The following is a 20,740-nucleotide window of genomic DNA, read 5'->3' as shown; positions in this document are numbered from 1 at the left end:
TGATGGTGCAGTCATAGGTAATAGTGCTAATCAGTGGTTTTATTTAAATGTGTTCCCCTTGTCAAGGCTCATAGCGAGAGTGACATCATAATAACTTCTCTCAGTGTAACTCATAATTATTTCAAATTGCTTGAATTGGTTCAGTATATTGTATTTGTAATTGTACTAACATGACAAAATAAAGAAAGTTTATTTTGTGGATTCCAGACAAAAGCATGAGTCACATCCTCCATTTGAAATTGAAACTGTTTGTGTGTGAACTGAATTTGTGTTCTCAGTGCAAAAACAATGTTCAGCTTCTAAAACTATGCTAAATAATCATAAAGGAGTTGCATTGTTAAATAAATATTTATTTATTGCTCCAGTAACCCAACCAGATATGTTTCTCTGGACATTTTTTCCTCCCTGCTTTTAAATTCAGCTGCTCGTCTTTGCAATAGAGACCAAATCAGCATCCTGAGGTGCCAATACAAAACAACTTGATTGTCCAGCACCATTTGGGTTCGCCCAGCAAAAATATGTATGAACGGTTAATCATGGCCAAACTGGCTGTGGCAAAGTCTGACCCAAGTAAACAGTGGAAATTGCAACAGTTCTCATTCCATTCCAATGGATTTATTTTCAGCTGGCATACTCCTTTCTGCACCTGACAGGGCAGGATGTTGTATGGGGCAGGATGTTGCCCCTAAAAGAAGTTAACCATGTCAGTGTTAGTCAGAAACAATGGAAACAAATATTTAGTGCAATGGAAATTCAAGTTTTTATTTATTTTTATTTTTTTGGATTCCATTAATTTACTAACCCTTAGGCCATTTAAGCTGCTGAGTTTGTTTTTTTATCTGAATAGATGTGGAGAAATTAAGCATTACATTACATCACTTGCTCACCAAAATGGATCCTCTGCAGTGAATGGGTGCTGTCAGAATGAGAGCTGATAAAAACAGCTGATAAAATCCATTAACGTCTTGTCAAGTGAAAAGCTTAGATCTTTGTAATAACCAAATTATCATTAAGATGTCTTTAACTTCAGGAATTTAATCAGCTGTTTGGAGTCTCATTCTGATGGCACCCATTCACTGCACAATAAAAAGCAAATCTTTGTCTACTTTCATAGTTTATTTATTTATTTATTTACATTTTTGAAAGTTTCTATATAGGCATGCATTTTAACTTTTCCACCATTATTGTTCAGGAAAAGAAGATAGGGTAAAGTTCTTTTGACACACACTGAACCTGCTATTGGGGCATGCTGTCAAAGTATATGGGGTTAGTTGCCACAATGGAAATCTGCAGCTAGCTGAAATTGCTTTTGACAACTAGACCCTGTCTCTCCTACTGGGTCGCACATTAGCTGTTGATTGTTTCTATAAATATCATCATGGTAAAATACATTCAATATTCCAGCACAGCACCATGGCACTCAGTGGCAGAAATGTGTAAATGCATGCCAGGACAAATCCACCCAGTGCACCCTCATATAACTGTGTTCGTTTTGAGATTTGAGCAGACAGAGCTGCTGTATCCGAGCACTCATAGGAGAAAGTCAACGCTATACATCAGTGATAGCTTCATTTCAAACCAAAGACATACAGAATGGATCTCTTTCGAAATACATTAAGGGTAAGTGATTTTTTTTCACAGTTGAATATTTGAAATTAATTATTTTAATCAATATATTATATAGCCAACCGGTATTTAAAATTACAATTAAACAGTTAGTATTGTTTATTATTGGTTATGCTCTGTGAAAAAAGAATAAACGCTGACTAAAGGGACTTGCAAAAAATGAACTCAAAAGAAAAGGCTGTTTTTATTAAGTATACTGTTTGCAAATATGCAGTTTTTCTAATTGGGGTTTCAAATATTTCATTTACCACGAAAGTTATTCAGGGCGCGAAATAGACGCGCGCGAACAGTAATCGCGTGCGAGGAGGTAACCATAGCAACAGATCCTAATCAGTCATAACATTGAAAAAACTTGAAAACTACACTGCTGTTATTATAACTTTTCATATTGCAAATAATCACGTACCAACTAGTGATTTGAAAATAACTGAATGAAAGAGAAAAAAAAAAACCGTCTTGAAATTATTTAATTTTTATTTTGCAGTGAACGGGACCCATTTTCTTTACATCATCAACATATGGTGCTAAATGCACATCCTAACGGCATCTTTCCACGCATGTGTAACGATTTATAGCGCGTGAGTCGTCAGAACCCCGCCAATACAGCGTGCTCGGACGCGCATTTTACGCACGATGGAGAGCCTGCTGAAAGAAACGATTTTCTGGCCCTACAACGATTCCTGGACAAATTCAAGCAAGGAAAACGACACTAGAGGATTGAACCAAACCGTAAACCCTCTGAAGCGCAACGAAGAAGTGGCGAAAGTCGAAGTAACCGTCCTGGTGTTGATTCTGCTTCTGGCGCTCGCCGGCAACCTGTGCGTCCTTGTGGCTATCCAGACAAGTAAACACGTTCAGTCGCGGATGTACTATTTCATGAAACACTTGAGCATAGCTGACCTGGTGGTGGCGGTTTTTCAAGTTCTCCCTCAACTTATCTGGGACATCACCTTTCGCTTTTATGGACCAGACTTTTTGTGCCGCCTGGTGAAGTACCTACAGGTGGTTGGCATGTTTGCATCCACTTACATGCTCGTGCTGATGTCTATCGACAGATGTTTGGCTATATGGCAGCCTCTGCGATCTCTGCGCCGTCGAAAGGACCGTTTTTTCGTGCTGGCCTCTTGGATTATAAGCCTGCTCTTCAGTTTGCCACAGGTGTACATCTTCTCCCTCAGAGAGGTGGGCGACGGGGTCTTCGACTGCTGGGCGGATTTTGTTCAGCCCTGGGGCGCAAAGGCTTACGTTACGTGGATAAGTCTCACAATCTACATAATTCCTGTAGCCATTTTAAGTGTTTGTTATGGACTTATAAGTTATAAAATATGGCAAAACTTTAAGCTAAAGACCCGGCGCGACCAGAGTCTGTCCTTGACCCCGCGGCCAGCCAAGGGCACCGCGCTCTCCCGCGTCAGCAGCGTCAAGTTGATCTCCAAAGCTAAGATCAGGACGGTGAAAATGACGTTTGTGATCGTCCTGGCTTATATCATCTGTTGGACGCCGTTTTTCTTCGTACAGATGTGGTCCGCCTGGGATCCAATGGCTCCAAGAGAAGGTAATACAGGATGTTAAAGATTTTTAGATGAATATGCCATAACGTGTAGCCTATAATACAAGTGCATAATCATGTTTAATTCCTTTAACTTTTCAAGCAATATATGTCACAAAATAAGTTTATTATTGATATAATTGGTTCAAATTTGGCGATTTATCGTAATAAAAGCTAATATAAGATAGTAATACAAACAATTTATGTCCTTAATCTGCAGGTCATGTTTCTTTCTGGTCTATTAAAAGAAATAAGAAATCTATTATGGCAATAAAACAAGATATACCTTAGTCCAGTCACATATAAAATTGTACCTAAATAATTTTATGCTCTCCATTCTTTTGGTATTCCTCTATAGTCATCTCTTTTTAACTTTATATAAATTGTGCTCTAAAACCCACTGATTGTTGCATAAACCCAAAAACTTTTTACAGAGTAGAATACAGACAGAGACAGATGAAATGACAGTCTGAACAGCATTTCAGACACCCTCGGGGTGGGTTTGGTAAAGTAAATGTTGCATGATATCAAAACGGTTCCTCTTTATCCTGTCTTGATCAGGAGGTCCTGTGCTGTTATCAAATCCACAAGGCCCAAATGAAGACAACTGCAAGGAATCCATCTGCTACGCATTTCCTTTCCCACCCCTGCTCATTATTACTCCTCCACAATAAAAGTGCAATTAAGGTTACTTCATCAAGATAAATGCCAAATGTGTATACAGTAGGCTGCAAAAGACTGAGACCATACTGAAAAATAGAATATTTATTTTGAACTTAAAAACTTTAATTGAATTATTTGAAAAAAATGTAACTATTTTAAAATTGTTTTTATTTAATTTTATTAAAGGAATGGAAGATAGAAATGCACAATAGATTTAAAGACAGTTTTCACTAGTGGTCTTAACACTTTTTAAAGTCACTGTAATTTACAAGTGAATAGTACAGATATTTCAGACCCTGTTTATTCAAACAAATGAGAGACTACCCACGGTCTAGACTAATCTAATTTATTAGAGCAATGCATTTGAAAAAATCAAATTGAATTTAATTGGAGTTTCAGCAATAAGACATTGAAAGGACAATAGAGATTAAGTTTAGATATTACAATCTGACGTCAAGCAGTTCATTCAAAAATTCATATTTTATCTTTTTTTTCACGTCTTTTAAAATCTGTTTTTATTTATTTTTTTCCTGTGGAAAACAAAAGTATATTTTATTAAGAACCTGCATGCAACTCTTTTCCCTAATGAAAGTTCATTGTGACCCTGGTTTCATGCTGCAAAATGGACCAGTTTTTATTTTTGTGAAAAATTCTTTTAATATAGCAAGGTGCACATCATCAGTCCATCATGTAACCTTATTTCATACTTATTTTAGAGACAGAGACTGTTCTTAGAGACAGCTCTAGCTCTTGTCATTAAGGTGTTTTTTTTTTTTTTTTTTTTTGGAAAATGTATGTACATCTTGACCTGACATCCTGCTGTCTCTGTTTCAATGAAGATTTTCAGAATATCTACTATGTAATGAATACACAGACTTAAATGACCATAATTGATCTAGCCTACAGTACATTTAAATTTACTGGCCAGTAGCATTATGAAAATATCTATCTATCTATCTATCTATCTATCTATCTATCTATCTATCTATCTATCTATCTATCTATCTATCTATCTATCTATCTATCTATCTATCTATCTATCTATCTAGGCAAAGTGTGTGGACAGTGCATAGATATGTAATCATCCTGTTTAAAAGTCACATAACCCGTATGTCTCTAACTTTTTTATGTCTTGTCTCTAATAGCTATGGCATTCATTATTGCGATGCTTCTGGCCAGTCTCAACAGCTGCTGTAACCCCTGGATCTACATGTTTTTCGCTGGTCATCTGTTCCGGGATCTCATGCAGCGCTGTCTTATGGCATCACACTGCGGCTGTAAGAGGCAATGGAGATCTAAGAGCCATTCAGGGACAGGTGCAGTGAGGAGCACCAGCAGCCAGAAGAGTGTGACACAGTCCTCTACTACATGAGAGAAAGTTGGAATACATGCAGTTCGTATTATTGAACAGAACAATAAAATAACATAAGCGAAGGAATCATTTCATATGATTTTTACAGGTGTGGTGCAGACCTCAGATACGTTAGCCATGGATAATCTACAATCACCTTCAGCTTAAAAACTGTATCTTTACTAAATTAATGCTTGACCTGTAGCTGTCTTTGATACAGGAGGTATTTATACCCATCTCTTGTTCACCCAAAAGTGCAAATTGTGTGATAATTTACTCACTTTCGTGTTGTTCTAAACCCATTTGATAATCATATCAATGGTATTAAAGATTTTAAAGAGTAACCTAATGTTATATTCTTTTGCAGCCATGCATAGGGACTACAAGAGTTACATTAAATAACAGCTTAAAATCTTTTGAAGACATCTGAGTTTCCTGTAGCGTTGTGCTAGAATGGACTTACATGGTGCTTTCTTTTTAGAAGAAGAGCAGCTCAAAGATTAGTTAGCCAGAAGTCATACTGATTTGGATTTGAGGGTGAGTAAATGATTTTCATTTTTTAGTGACTTTTCAGTGGTTTTGATGTCCCAGCGATGTTCCTTAATTGTTATTTTGTAGAAATATACTGCAAATATTGTTCACACAGCAGATCAATAAGGCTGTGAGTCACTTGAATGTAATCTTATTTATTAAACTTTTTTGTGTTCTAACAAATGCATTAGACTGTGCTTGTGGATATGAATGGACATGATCAACTGCAGTTGGAGAAATTGAACACACACAGATAAAACAATCAATTTCAAATTTCTAACCAGACAATGCTAGAAGCAAAGAAGACATCCAAGTTTTCTTTATGACCAATGCGAAGATGTGAGCTCACATAAATAAGAGTCAATTATTCTCAGGATGAATCCAATTATTTATTCATTTATTTTATTTTAATGTTTGGTCCATGAACAGAGAGAATTTTAATTATAAGTTATAACTTAATTAAATACAACCACTTCATACAGACTCAGCAGTCATATCTTCAACATCTAACTGGGAATAGAAGCATATTAAATCTATTATAAATATGCAAATGTTCAAAATGTTTAAGAGTTCCTTTGATAAAAAAAAATGCTCACGGCGAAAATCAGATTAAGCAATATAATAAATTGTTTGACAGATATTAGCCTCTTCAGCCAAATAATAAATCTGTCACAGTATATATGATTTCCAAACTCAAAAAAATCCCAGTAGTAGTGTCCGAAAAACTCGTTGGATATAAATGGATACACACTGACACCTAGTGTTTCATTACAACTTTACAGCAAAAGAGTGCTATTAAGTGTTCTTCAGTTATTCATAGCACTATCTTCGCGATTTCCACTAAAACGAAAATGGACATCTAAAATCAACTGTTAAAAATGTATTGTATTTTTACAGGAAACTCCTGGCAACTAATTGCCGTGAATTTACACCAAGTAATATACAATAAATATACTGTTGATTTAATACAATAAAACTCTGTGTTTATACAGCAGAGTTGCTGTGATTACAGTAGCATTAATACAATAAAATGTTGTATTTTGTATTGTTGTCGTACAATCCTCAACAGTTGTGACAATCCCGAAAAACAGAATTGCAGCAATGCATGCTGGGAGCCATGAACATGTTTTGTATGCTGGCATGAAACATGTCACCATTGTTGTGTTTCATACGCCAAATGTTGATGTCTGTGAGTGTATAAATAACCTAAAACATGTTTTAAACAAAAAGTTAGCAAAGACAATATTTATACACTGTTAAATATCAGTGTACGAACCACAACAGTTGGGTCACTTAAACCATTTTAGTGCAGTCAGATTGCTTTTAAAACGGACTTGTTGATCTGCTTTATATATGCAGTAATTTTTTCTGTAAACAACTGCAACTGCTGCAGAAAAAAAGTTTTGCAGCAAAAGTTGAGGGTCAAGAGCACAACTGAAGCAAACCCTGATCTCTATGATGGTGATCTCAAAAAAACATTTTCAATAAGACATCAACATCTTAACCTCTGTGAATTCTCAATAAGAATTTCTGTAGATGCATGACAGAAATAAAATCATTCTGGTTAATATTATAAGTGAAGCTGGTAATGCTGTTTGTGGAGTTCTGGCTGAAGAAAGTTGTAGTTTGTGTTCTTATTTCTCTTTCTTTCTTGCTTGTTCACAGCAGGTGTTTGAATGACTGAGAGAATGTTGCAGGAACATTTTACTAACCTTAAAATAACATTATACTAATATGGAAACTGGACTTTTTTATGTTAGAAAGAATATGAAAGTACCAGTTTTAATGCTATCCCACAATGCTTTGTGGTGTCTGTAAAACAATGCTTCTACAGTGTGGTTACAATAATATTACAGGACTGTCCATCAATTTCCCATCATGCATTTGCATTTACAATAAAAACCATGAATACAGTGTATTGTTGTAAAATGTACTGTAAAATTACATCAATTGCTAACAGTGATATAATTTTTTTTCAGAAGAAAATAAATCTTATTATGTTCAGTGTTGAGAACATTTGTGGTTCTTGATATTATTTTTGTTGAAACCATGATTATTTAAAGGATTCTTTGCTGATTAGATAGATCAAAAGAACAGCATTTATTTAAAACGTAACTCTTTTGTAACATAATACATTTCTTTACTGTCACTTTTTATAACTTTAATGCATCCTTGTCAAATAATAATAAAAAGTATAATATATATAAATATATATATATATATATATATATATATATATGAACAATATGTGAACAATTACTTTAAATCTGCCCACATTAGGTTAAACTCTCTGTTCGGCCTCTTTCATAAATAGACCTTGTTTCATAACATGATCACTTAGAGCAGCTCTCATCTGAGCCTCTTCAACATTGCTCCCTTTCAACATTCGTCTTCCATCCTTCCTTTCTGCTTACCTCTCCTCTTGCTCTTTCAGTGCCTACCACTCTTTTTCCGCTCTTTTCTTCCTACATCTCTGCTATTTCTCTTTCTTCATCTCTTTTCCCTCCTCCACTCTTCCCTTCATCCTCCTATTCCCTGTCCTTTTCTACTACCCACTCCACTATTTTTCTAATATCAAAGTTGCCCCCTCAAAGTTTAAAAAACACACAAGATTATATATTTTAATATTGCAAAGCTCACAGTGAAAGAGAGCAGGTCAGCCCTGTCTTTACCACACCAAATTGATGCTTCTTAGTTCACAGTTGTCAAATTCTCTCTGAATTACAAGTTTGGTTCTCAGAAGTGAAACAGGGTGAGAAGATTTGACTGGGTTAATGGTTAAAGTGAGGGTTGTGACACTCTATGATCATATGCTTCAGACAGTTGCTGTTTACTGGCAGTTTCACTGATAGCTAACTTCAAATGTAACACTTCTTTTACAGTAAAGCAAGCCAATGTCAAACATACAATTCACAAATCCATAATAACAGACAGCCTATGACAAAAGAGTTAAAATAGTAAACTATAACAGAGTATTAGATTTAAACACGCACACACACACACACACACACACAAAACAATTTTTGTTTTTAAATAAACCTATAGACACGTTGTGCGTTTATGGAGCGATATCTTCATGTCTGTTATGCTTCAACCACCAAAACTTGCTGTGTAAACTGTGTGTAACAGTATTTCCTATAACAGTGTGTGGCCACAACATAGTTGTCATTCTGCTCTTCACAGCAGCACATCTTCCTCCTACAGCTTCCGTCAGTTACAGCGCGTCATGACTGTAGCACCACAGTTTGCGTTGGCGGGCAGCTCAACAATCGATCGTGGTTTTTAAGCTAAAGGGGTTGAGTCTCCCGTGTGTTATTTTTAGTCATGCGATGGACATCCTTTAAGATGTAAGTGTGAGCGGGATGCAGAACAGAAGAGCGGTGAATAATGCCGTTGCCGTGAGAATGGACTGATCGAGGCACTTTTAAAGGTAGGCTATGTAGCGTGAGGCGCAATGGAACCCTCCATCCTTAAGAAAAGATCGTTTAATTATTTTCAACTTGCGTATTGATTTATGTTAAGTCACTTTCGACTATGTGTAGCCTATAATACGCGACATTTTTTATAAATGAAAGTGATATGGCAAATGTGGTGGTATTGAACGTGTGTTTGCCGCTTGCGCGTGATTTCCTTTATAACGCAATCTGTCCTGTAAGTAACGTTAGCTTAATGTATGGATTACAGCAGGGTGATGGAGGGTTTGAGGGTATAACGCTTTAATTTAGGCCCAGGAAGTCAAAAGTGAAAGTTGGATGGGTTTAATAAGCTAATTTTTACATACAGATGCATTTCAATTGAGCTTTTAAACATTTTTGTCAGTACAAAAGTTAGTCAGGGGGCTTATGTTGAACTTTGGTATAACATCAAGACGCTCGTGAACAGTAATCCGCTGTAAAAGTAACCGTTACAAGGTACAGCGCTCGAGTAATTTTAGACTAATAACGTTAGATGTATTTACATTTCTTTTGTGCTTTCCATATTTATTCTCGGTTTCATTTTTGCAGTCTTGTCACATTTAACTTTTTTCACCTTCCGTAAAAAAAACGCTGGGTGACAGAAATAGCGTCACCCTATTTAGTAGGCTATAACGTTAACCTCAATGCAGACAAATAGTTTCAGTTAGGATTATAACCATCAGGCGCCATTGTCAAAACACTGTCTTATTACTTACTTATTACTTAGCTAATTGTAGGCCTATGTGTTTTATAAAGGACAAAAATGTGTTTTGTGTAAAAATGATTTCTGACAGCTTATTTTCATTTATAGAAGGTCAACATAGCTACAGGATTTTCAATAGAAGCATCGGCCAAACATAAATAAATGGTGCTACTATCATTTTATTCTAGTTTTACACTGACAGCTGAACAAAATGAATTAAAAAATTGCAAGAAATTTCAGTCGCACTCTGAAAATGTTCTCCCTGCGAGTACATTTACAGTTGACACACTGATCACTTAAACATTAGAAATCACCCACAGAGGAGTGAAAACACTTTAACACATGACCAAAACCCTCCTGATGTGTCTGTATTAATAAGTTGTTAGTTTCTGTACAAAATAGTTCTGCAATGAAAGAATAATGTCACATATGGCTTAATTTATTTGCGATTTTGCATTTTAAATGACAGTACTGGTATGAATCAGAAGGTTTTAACTCATTAAGCATTAAGTTATTGTAATCATTAGCATCATGAGTTTGTGTTAAGAATTATTTTGATATATAACAAAATCTAACTATATATAGAGGCCTACATTTGCCAGAATTTACATTTGAGAGTGATGTTTAATATTTGTTACTTTTTAATTTTGCAGTCTATCCTGCTGCATAAACTTTGCTTTTTTATGCAATACTGTTTGTCAGTCAGTCCCCGGTTCTGGTTAAATATTCCTGCAAAGTATTTTCTCGTGGTAGGTGGCCACAGACATGGAGAGTCCTTCTAAGATCGAGAGGCGACAAGCGTGGGCAAGCAGCCGCCACAAGTTTACCGTAAAAGATGCAAAACACCGCAGCCCAACAGCAGAACATCAGTCTCATTTCTCGCTCCAAGATGATGTCTTTGTGGATGGTGAGCATCAGGTTAATGTTTAAAGTTCAGCTGTGGCAATAGTTTGATAATATGGAAAGAAGCTGCATATCTCATTTCCTCTTAAGCATGTGAATTGCTGCTACAGTACCTAATGCAATCAGGGTCTTTTATGGGTTCACTTTTAAATATTTTAGTTCATTTTCTTTTGTAATTTTGGAAATATATAGCTTGTAAGCTGCACTTGTATAATCCGTGTTTAAATAAAACCCCACTTGGTTTTAATAATGCATTTTTAGGAACCCAAATGCTTTTTGGGAGCATTGAATGCTTTATTTTATTTTGTAAAATACTTTGAAGCAAAACACAGTTAAGATAAAAAAAAAAAAAAATATATATATATATATATATATATATATATATATATATATATATATATATATATATATATATATATATATATATATATATATATATATATATATATATATATATATATATATATATATATATATATATATATGTTGGACAATAGTTTGGAATAAAAGGAAAAAAAAGTGTATTACAGCTTAATCAGGTCACTTTTAAGTTTAGCTCACTATATTATAACTGCTACTATCAGAAAAAAATGACAGACCACAAACAGTGCATGGTTACCTCCAGATAAACCCTATTTCCAAAACAGAAAGCTCATTTACACCTCTCTCTCTCTATCACTCACACACACCCATTCTCAAATAGACAGGCTGAGATCACAATGTGCGTCTTTATTTTGTTTCCACAGGATGCTCTGCTGGAAAAATTGAAACCTGGCTTCAAGGTTGTGGGTAAGTGTTTGTATGAATGCTTTCTATAAATGACAGACATTGTGTGTCAGTTGTAATACAATAACAACAAGTGAGTGGAAAACCACAAATGTTCTTGGGTTTATTCGTTGAAGGTCATGCAGGTTAAAAATAATCATGGACAATGTTTTCACAAAGTACCTTCACACGAAAGCTACGTTGTTTTGCTCTATTTATAGATTTTGTTTTCAAATTTTCATTTTCACAAATCTTGACATTTTTGTTATTGTTTCTCACCGTGCAGGTTTTGCAACATCAAGTTGTGTTAGAGGGGTCATGAATAAAGTGTTTTCAGACAAATTTTGTGGAAAAAAGATAAACACATTTTACACATTGGAAATATATTCTACAAAGCCTATAAATTATATATCTAAATACATTCCTAGCAGCGGTAGTCAGATGCCAGTCCCAACAGAATCAACAGTGCTTGTAAAGCGTGCAAAATTCTGGCTTCTTAAGACCATATTTGACAAGATGCAAGATATCTTTCTGACATTTGCTTAATAAGGGCTACCAGTACATACTGCCACAAGAATTGAAAGATGTGTTGTGTGCATGTGTGTCTCTATTTTTATCACAGTATTTTACTGCATGCCCGCATCCCACCCACAGACCTTTGCTGATTCACACTTGATAAAAGTGCATTTTTCTTTTTTTTTTCTTTTTCTTTTCTTCATCTCTGTAGGAATGAAGCCAATCCTGCCAAAAGCAGTCACCTAACAATAGGTAGGTTGAGGTAAAAACAAGTTTTTGGATTACGATTAAGTTCAAGATTTTGAGTTGAAGCATAAAACCAGTGCAACAAAGAGTATAATTACAAATTATCTCATTTTTACATATGCAATTGTGTAGGCCTTCATAGACTTTCTGTCACATTTTAAGTAAAATCTATGGAATTCTTTGGGCTGTATATATATATATATATACACATTTTTTTTTTTTTTTTTTTTTGGTCTGTCCGAATTCTGGATTCTTATTGACTGGCAGGTATGCATTAAAACCATTTAATGCACAGGAATTTCCAAGTCAGTTTAATCACTGTTTCATATTAATCCGCTGCTTTAATTGATGCACACACACACACACACACACACACACACAGAGACCTTCCGGTCAAATACTAGTACTTACTTGTCTAAAACTTGGGATAGGCGTGATAGTCAATGGCTTGCCATGAACCAAAGGGTTTTAAACGCACTTCGTGGAGGAAACCACCCGATGCACATGCTATAATGTATGTGATGAATAACAGCCATTAGATCGTTGCAAAATTCTCATTTTGGAGACTCTGCCTCTGTGCAGGCTTAACAGTGAGTGTTTAATGACTAGAATATCCAATGGACCTTCACTGTATTTCTGTTTCCTGATAAAACTACAAAATGTAACTCTACAGGCCCTTCGAAGACAGGTACCAGCTTTGAGGATGATCTGAGTCTGGGTGCAGAGGGTGAGTAGAAGCAACAATTATAACTGTAACTAAGCAATAATTGAGAAGTGGTGACAGCTGTTTTGAAATTGTTCAAGAACATGCATATCACCTTTATCAAACAGTTCTGTTTTGTAGAGTCTAAAAGTGTCTATTTTGTGCTAGACCCTTGTGCCGCTGTAATGAATTTTGAATGATTATTGGTTATTTATGATGACAGACCTCTTTAGTTAATAAGGATCTCATAATCAGTATGATGGTGGTGAATATATATTATACGAAGCAGCACTGCATTTATGTTTGAAAGCAAACCTCCCCTCACTCCCCCCCCCATGCATAACATCTTAAGTGCTGCATATCATATTGAGCCACTCTTGCAGCCAGAAACACACATGCACAATGTTAGATTCACAGATACACATATTATGCAAGTAATAAATTAATAGTGTTTTAAGACAGTGATAAGGTAAATGAGATATTTTTTTATGTATGAATTTATTTTTTAATTGTTTAAAAGGAGTGTTTATTGTAAGGTATAGTACTTCTCAAAAGTTTGGGATATATACGATTTTGATAAGGTATGCTCACCAAGGCAGCATTTACTTAATACAATTTCAAATAACTCATTTCTATTTAAATATATTGTCAAATGTAATTAATTCATGTGATGGCAAAGCTGATTTTGGATTAGATCCTTCAGAAATTATTAAAGATGTTGATTTGACACGCAAGAAACATTTCTTGCTGATATTAATATTGAAAACAGTATTGAGAACAGTATTTATAAAAATAAAAAATAAAAAACTATCAATCGAAGTCTTTACAATTACTTTTGAAAAATTTAATGCAACGTTGCTGAATAAAAGTACTAAATTCTTTAAAAAAAAAAAAAGTGACCGCAAACATTTGTGTACATAATTTTGTAAACATCAGCAGCATTTATTTCAACCTGAATTCTTTATTTTACAGCTACTGCATTACATTATGCATCAGGTGCACCACAGTTTAGGTAAGGAATAGGTTGATTTAGTTTTACTGTTGAGTTACACATTTATGTTTCTAAATCTGATCCTACCATAATTCCTCATTTCATTGTATTTGTATACCAGCAGCACACCACAACACAAGCTCAACCTGGCTTTATTAAGCATGGGGCAGAGCGTTGCATCTAGTGCCTTCTCAACCACTACCAACAGGACTGTTTCCAGGTAAGAGCATGGGAAAGGCAGAACACACTGGACCAAATAGCACCACATTTAACTGACCTGCTGGATGAAGGTTCCCCACTTAGTGCCTGGCAGGAAAAAGACGGTTTCAACGGCAACAACATAAACAAAAGTTACTGCGCATGCGCGCTTTTGCGGACCTAACTTAACTTCCGGTAGACTTCCAAATAGAATCAATAACAACAGCCAAGTCCCTCTAGAGTAGAAATTTTTTGATAACAAACAAAATATGTTTGCCGCGTGGATCAGGCGTACTTAATGAAAATGCAAATTCATTCTTTGCCAGCAGGAGATGTTTTAAAGCATAGACATAAAGGGCGAGAAATAGAGGTTTCCCCAGTAACAGCTGTAAACAAAGCAGAGCTGGTACGCTCACACGCTGCTTTATCAGGTATACAACATGCAAGTCTTCCTTCAGAAATACAGCGATATAAAAACACCTGTGCCTCGTTTTGATATTTAAACATATAAATGTAAGGAATTATTATTATTAAACGTGCAGTACGTAACGTTACTCATGTTTATTCAATGAAGCCTTTTTGAAAATCGATCAGTTTTAAAATTGTGGCGAGTTTCCAAAAATAAATTAATGTATGGGAAACACATCCCGCAGCACAACCACCTGACCCCAACTTCAGTGTACTCATCACCTTGACTTTAACTGCGTTTGTAGAAGGCACCACAGCCAGACCGATATACACAACACAGACCGGAAGTTAACTTAGGTCCAGGCGCGTGCGCCCGATGAAACCGTCTATAGCCAAAACACTTTCCTGCAGTATGCATTTTTCCTTTCATGCTCAAGATGGATTTGTGCGTCTGAAGTCATACTGTAAATAGTTTTGGCAGAGCTAAGCTAGGCAGAGTGCTTGTTGCAAATGTAGAGTGATGCATAATAAAGTAGTAAATTTATGCAACCTGTATGACAATAAGACCCTGTAATATAAATGTGTCCCTCACTAAAGTAGTCCATCACCCAAACCGCTCAGTTATTTCTCACATTTTCTACATTGTTCAGTTCTAACAAAAACAAAATTCCTTGAACTGATATACTATACCCAAATTGATATTTGAAAGCATGAAATTATGCAAAAAAAAATCAACAAATAAATATATGAGGAACTAAGGTCTTTGTGAATGACAGGCACTGGAATTCCGTGGGCATAGATTCTGTCTACCTGAGTTCAATCTATACTTTAGTTTGGTTTCTTACGGGGATGTTCATTTTAACCGGTTAAACCGCATAAGCACTGTAAACATAACTATGCTATTTTAGTTCCCCTCACTCCACAACAAATCCTTTCAATTAACAGTAGCCTTTTTTAAAAAAGAACAAGATTAAAAAATAGCCTATAAGAAGTTATAGCAACATTGTCCAAGTAGCAAAGCTTAACTTTGTGCGTGCATGCAGTGCCAGTGCAATCACTTCTTTTTTTTTTTCCTTCTAACAGTGGAAGCAACTTCTCCTTTTAGTCATTAAGATAATTGGAATTGTAAATGCTTTGCCTTTATTTGTGTACATTCACAATCAAAACAAATCTTTGTGCATAAAATAAGACTAAAGAAAAATAGAATGGTGCTTTCTGCCGCCTGTTTCCCTTTCGCACAGCACAAAAATTAACCGAAACTGCATTTTTCATTCATTTTTGTAATTTATTATTCAAGTTAAAATATATTTCTTGTATAGTCCTATTTATTCGCTATATATAGCAAAGCTTTATTATGTTTTTCTCAGCTTGCCGAAGCGCTACAGGTGTGTGATGTGATATGAAGAATGTGAATCTTTATGTTCTGTTGTTTGTTGCGCATGTAAAATTCATTCCTGGGAAACAAATGTTAGAAAAAATGTTAGAAAAAATAACCGAAATTAACATCTCTAGTTTCTTAAATATCTTTCGCTCTTCATAACATCTCAAAAATTCCCCAGCGTGTCTGAGGTCCTCCAAATGCGTGCTGAAGATGCAGAAGAGACCCTTTTCCAGCTGGGTTTCGGTTGCGAGGAACCGCAGGTCACTGCCCGTATCCCAGTCCGCTTCTTCAATTTCCCATCCCAGCTCAGAGGCATCAACTTCCGCCTCTTTCTTGAATCCCAGCTCTCCAGGATACGCCAGGAAGACCCCTGTCTTTCATTAGCAAGTAAGGAATTCAGAGTTTCAAATGTTGCTGCTAATACAACTATAGAAACATTTTCACATTCCCTCACCTTCGTCTCTCTTTATTGTGCAGGTCGTTTCCGACAAGTAGAGGCATTGACGGCAATGGCCAATGCCTTCTATTCACTGTACTCCCATGTGTCCCGAACACCTCTTCAGAAGCTTGCACCGCCCCAGTTAACCTTCAGCTCCCCAATTGTGGAGAGGACTATGTCTCGAACCAGTGTCCGCAGTGAACCGCGCTCCCCTGTTGAAAGACTAAAAGACACTATCTCCAAAATGTGTTTATATACGGGATCCCGCGGCTCGGACTCCACGTCTCCAAGCAATTCACCTCGTAAGCGTAAATGCAGTCTGTCAGGTGTAGTTGAGAAGAGTGCAGAAGATGACAATGAAGAGTTATGTCTTCAAATGGAAGTAGATGATTTGGAACAAGACTTGGACTGGTTTATAGAGAGCAAGAAAGAACTCGATGAGGAGTCGTATGGGGGAAACCCCGAAAGGACTGATTCCTCAGAGTGTATGCCTTGTCAATCACTATCCGAGACGACAAATGAAAATGTACACAACCTCAGGCATGCATTAGCAGAGTGTACACCTTGCCTAGAGCCAAAAACAGACATGGACGTGAAGTCCAAAGGTTGTACTCTGCGTTCTGTGCTTTCAAATAGCTCCAGCGTTACCATGGAACCTGTACCTATCATTGCCCATGATATCATATGCCCTCAGGTTGTTGAATATGTGAATCAGGCACCTTACCGCTCCATACACACAAATCGTATGGATATCAAAAACTCACCATTTGCACACCAGACAACTAATAAATCTCCTGTAAGACAATCTAATGCATATAATTTACCCAAGTCAGAACAGTTATGTCAGATCACAATCACTGGATGGGAGGACGACACTACCCTCTCCAACAGAGACACTCATGAGCAGAGTTCATCGAACATCAAGAGGTTTCTAAGGCCGGTAAAACCACTAAACCTGAGCAAACAAGGCAACTCCTTCGAGCTGGAAGAGGTATGCCATCTCTTGTCATTTTAATGCATTTCATGCCAAGAGCAGTTGCCCACACTGATTTATCCAGCTTTTTATTGATGAATCCACCTTCAAACTCCCTCTTTGCATTCCACCTCTGCAAAGAGATTCTAATGTGACTAGTTATTTATAATACCGCAAGCTTTCGTGATATAACTTTTTACACAATTACAGTTGCTCATACTTTGGATTAGAGATTTGAACAAATCCCAAACCTTAAAGGGACAGTTGACCTAAAATGAGAATTCTGTCATCATTTACTCACCCTCATATAGTTCCAGAGCTTCTATAGAACATAAAATAAGATATTTTAAAAATGTCTGACAAGCAGTGAAAAATATGAAAGTGGGTCCCCACTGAGCTTCATTGTATGCACAAAAACATTTAAAGGGGCCCTATTATGCTCTTTAACAAAGTCTTGATTTTGTTTTGGGGTGTACTAGAACAGGCTCTCATACAAGGTTGTTTGAAAAGAACATTATTTTTTCACATATTATATTTTTTCACATTTCACATTATTACAACATCTCTCTCCCCAGTCTGGCATGAATGGCACAAATAGTTCCTGTATCAAATGAAGTCCTGCCTTCTGAAATACGCTAGGCCAGTGTGTGTTGTGATTGACAGGACTTGGTGCCTGGGAAATGTCATGCCCCCTACCAGCTTCAGGGGAAATATTGCGTCAAAATCAAATCAATTTGAACGTGATTTAAACCCGGATGATTATAACCACTCTAATTTAGTCTACCTTGGGAAAGCTAGCATGTTGCCGACAAAGTGATAAAGTTCGTGCCTTCTCTAGTGCAGCTCAACCAATCAAAAAGCATAATAGGACCCATTAAATCATTCTTAAAAATATATTTAGTGTTCTGGGGGAAAAAAGGCATATAGGTTTTGATTGACATGAGGCAGAGAAAATAACGATGGAAGTTGCACATTTGGGTGAGGTTCCATTTGAGCCAAAAATGAACTTACCTCAAAATTGTCCCTGTCTGCAGTCATTGCCTACTTGTTCAGATAAATGAGTATATGTTGATGTATATGTCCTCTGTTCATGCAATATTGTTCTGGTGTCCTTACTGTTGTCTTTACTCATGTTCTGATGAAAGACGACAGTAAAGACATGCACAGGTGTTGGGGGTTGCTCAAGACCCTGCCCCTTTAATCGCCGACTGTAAAGCAATTGTTTTAGAAAAAATTACTGTACTTAACTAAAAAAAAATTTTTTCTCAAAGGTTCTATAGTAAAGAGTTGCTCATGTTCCAGTGGTTGTATTATGTTTCTAGTGACCAGACTGACTTAGTATAGATAAGATTTTACCTATACATAATTTCATATATTAATTATATTATTTTTCTAACCATAAATCATTAACCATAACCATATATATATATAAAGTATCGTCAAAACTTCACCTGTATTGTCAGTCTGGTCACTAGTACAACCTTTGAGGGGGAAAAAAATAATAAAACTTTCTGTGAAGTACCGTATTTTTCCCAAAATAATACTGTACTGTACATATACATATATGAAGGGAGATATATTTTTTCTTTCTTATAATAATAGTGTACTGTACTTGTATAAATGGATGTTTTCTAAAAATAATACTGGATTGAACATTTATGAAGCGAGGTATTGGCAAAATATCACTAGGAATATAGCAACTGGAATTTGAAAATATAATTTAGGTGAATTACAGCTTTTCCACCTAAAACAAGTACTTTACACGTATAAAATGAGATATTTGGCAAAAGCACATAGTCAAGTCTGTCCACTAGCTGGTTATTATAACCTTGTAAAATAATTATTCATTTGAATGAACAATTGGACGTTGTTTATGTTTTTGCACTGTGAGTGGAATTGGCAGATGGTCCCTTAAGCAGCCTAATCAAATACGCAGCTAATATAGAACCAAAAACTAACAGAGCAATATGACATAAACAGATGAAATATACAAAATTATCTGAACAAGTAGGGAATGTCTGCAGACAAGGACATGAGTAGTACAAAGCACAAAGCAGTAAGTTCATTTTTTGGCACAAATGGAACCTCATACAGTCCTAGAGGTGAACTGTCCCTGTAAGGATTCAACCTGTGGCATGTACTTCATCTCCACCATGTTTGTTTCGGACATGAATGATGCCTCACACTCACAATTTTCCCCTAATCAATAATGAATGACCGCAGAATCATAGAAACTTTGACTTGGCCAGTAAGCAACATGCTAAAAAACAAAAAGAACATTAGCAAATGCATAGCACACTAAAACAATGTTTTGTAAAATAAAGCATCACTCTGGCAATGTAATGATCTAGTTTTCTATACTGTGGCATTGTTTTGTGGCATGATCATGAAGAATAGGGTTTCAATTCAGGTTCACAGTGAAGAGGAAGAGGAAGCCACTTCATCAGAATTTTGCTCCACAGTCACATTGTCTGTTTCGACGCATCACCACAAATGTAAGTAACATGAGTAGTCCTTATCATGATTAGGACTCGTGAGGAAAATTTTAACCACTAATTTGACTAATTCTTGATCAGTTTAGTAAAATAAATTCAGCTGAACAGCTGATAATCAGCTAAGTCAGCTTTACAAGTTCACAGAAAGCAACATGTGTTAATGTGGCGATAAAGGGAGGTGTTTTGCTGACTTGTTAAAAACACATTGTACGCGGTAAATTGGGTCCGGCTGATCTTGTCTGCCTTATCACATTTCAGGGGAACAACCTAACAGGAAGTTACAAAAAAAATTGCACACTATCGATTTTTTGGTTCACAGAAACAGTTGAAAGTGAATTGTGTGCTTTGAAAATCTAAAAATCATCAACTTTTGTAACCATTGTTTCTCTTTCCCAGCATCGCCACTGCGAGGGGACAGTTTTCAGTCAGACAGCAGTGGATATGCTGATGAGGATGTGCACCATTAACCTCTTAACCCCAGAGAAAACATCATCAAATTTCAGGCTAATGAAGCACAAACTGCGTCTACTAATGTCCTTCAAGTCAAAATGAAATGGTGTTTGCAAACCTATCTTTCTAAGTGTATTTGTCCATCGGGAATGACTTTATCTTTGGAAAAGCTTGCACAGATAAGTCATGCACAATAATACCAGGAGCATGTATGATTGTTGCTTTTATATTACCCTAATGTGAAAACTAGCAGCCTAGAATGATGCATATAATCTGGTTTTGTGCACTTTTTGTTCTTCTTGGTCAGATGGATAAACTGCTGTACATATTGCCTTTATTTGTCATTCCACAATGGTAATAAATAATTTATTTGAACTATTTCTTTTTGGTAGAC

At 36.1% G+C, this 20,740-nt stretch overlaps 2 protein-coding genes across 3 annotated transcripts; both read left to right on the top strand.

Moving 5' to 3' along the window:
- The first annotated feature begins 1,324 nt into the window (after positions 1-1,324).
- oxtrb (oxytocin receptor b) lies at positions 1,325-5,883 on the top strand. The gene is made up of 3 exons (XM_059570583.1): positions 1,325-1,620; positions 2,111-3,181; positions 4,984-5,883. The coding sequence occupies exons 2-3, from the start codon at positions 2,260-2,262 to the stop codon at positions 5,208-5,210; spliced, it is 1,149 nt and encodes a 382-aa protein (XP_059426566.1). The 5' UTR covers positions 1,325-1,620; positions 2,111-2,259; the 3' UTR covers positions 5,211-5,883.
- Positions 5,884-8,919: 3,036 nt separating this feature from the next.
- tespa1 (thymocyte expressed, positive selection associated 1) lies at positions 8,920-20,728 on the top strand. 2 transcript variants are annotated; one of them, XM_059570582.1, is made up of 11 exons: positions 8,920-9,150; positions 10,632-10,785; positions 11,528-11,570; positions 12,274-12,314; positions 12,982-13,035; positions 13,984-14,023; positions 14,124-14,222; positions 16,168-16,376; positions 16,467-17,419; positions 19,812-19,896; positions 20,293-20,728. In XM_059570582.1, exons 2-11 carry the CDS (start codon positions 10,644-10,646, stop codon positions 20,361-20,363), a joined length of 1,737 nt encoding a protein of 578 aa, XP_059426565.1. In that variant the 5' UTR covers positions 8,920-9,150; positions 10,632-10,643; the 3' UTR covers positions 20,364-20,728. The 2 variants fall into 2 exon arrangements, with proteins under 2 accessions (XP_059426565.1, XP_059426564.1); XM_059570581.1 differs by having other exon boundaries at positions 19,794-19,896.
- The last annotated feature ends 12 nt before the right edge of the window (positions 20,729-20,740 follow it).

Source organism: Carassius carassius, chromosome 17 (genome assembly GCF_963082965.1).
Source record: "Carassius carassius chromosome 17, fCarCar2.1, whole genome shotgun sequence".
In the NCBI taxonomy this organism is placed as follows: Eukaryota; Metazoa; Chordata; class Actinopteri; order Cypriniformes; family Cyprinidae; genus Carassius; species Carassius carassius.
This window is presented reverse-complemented; position numbering and strand designations above follow the sequence as displayed.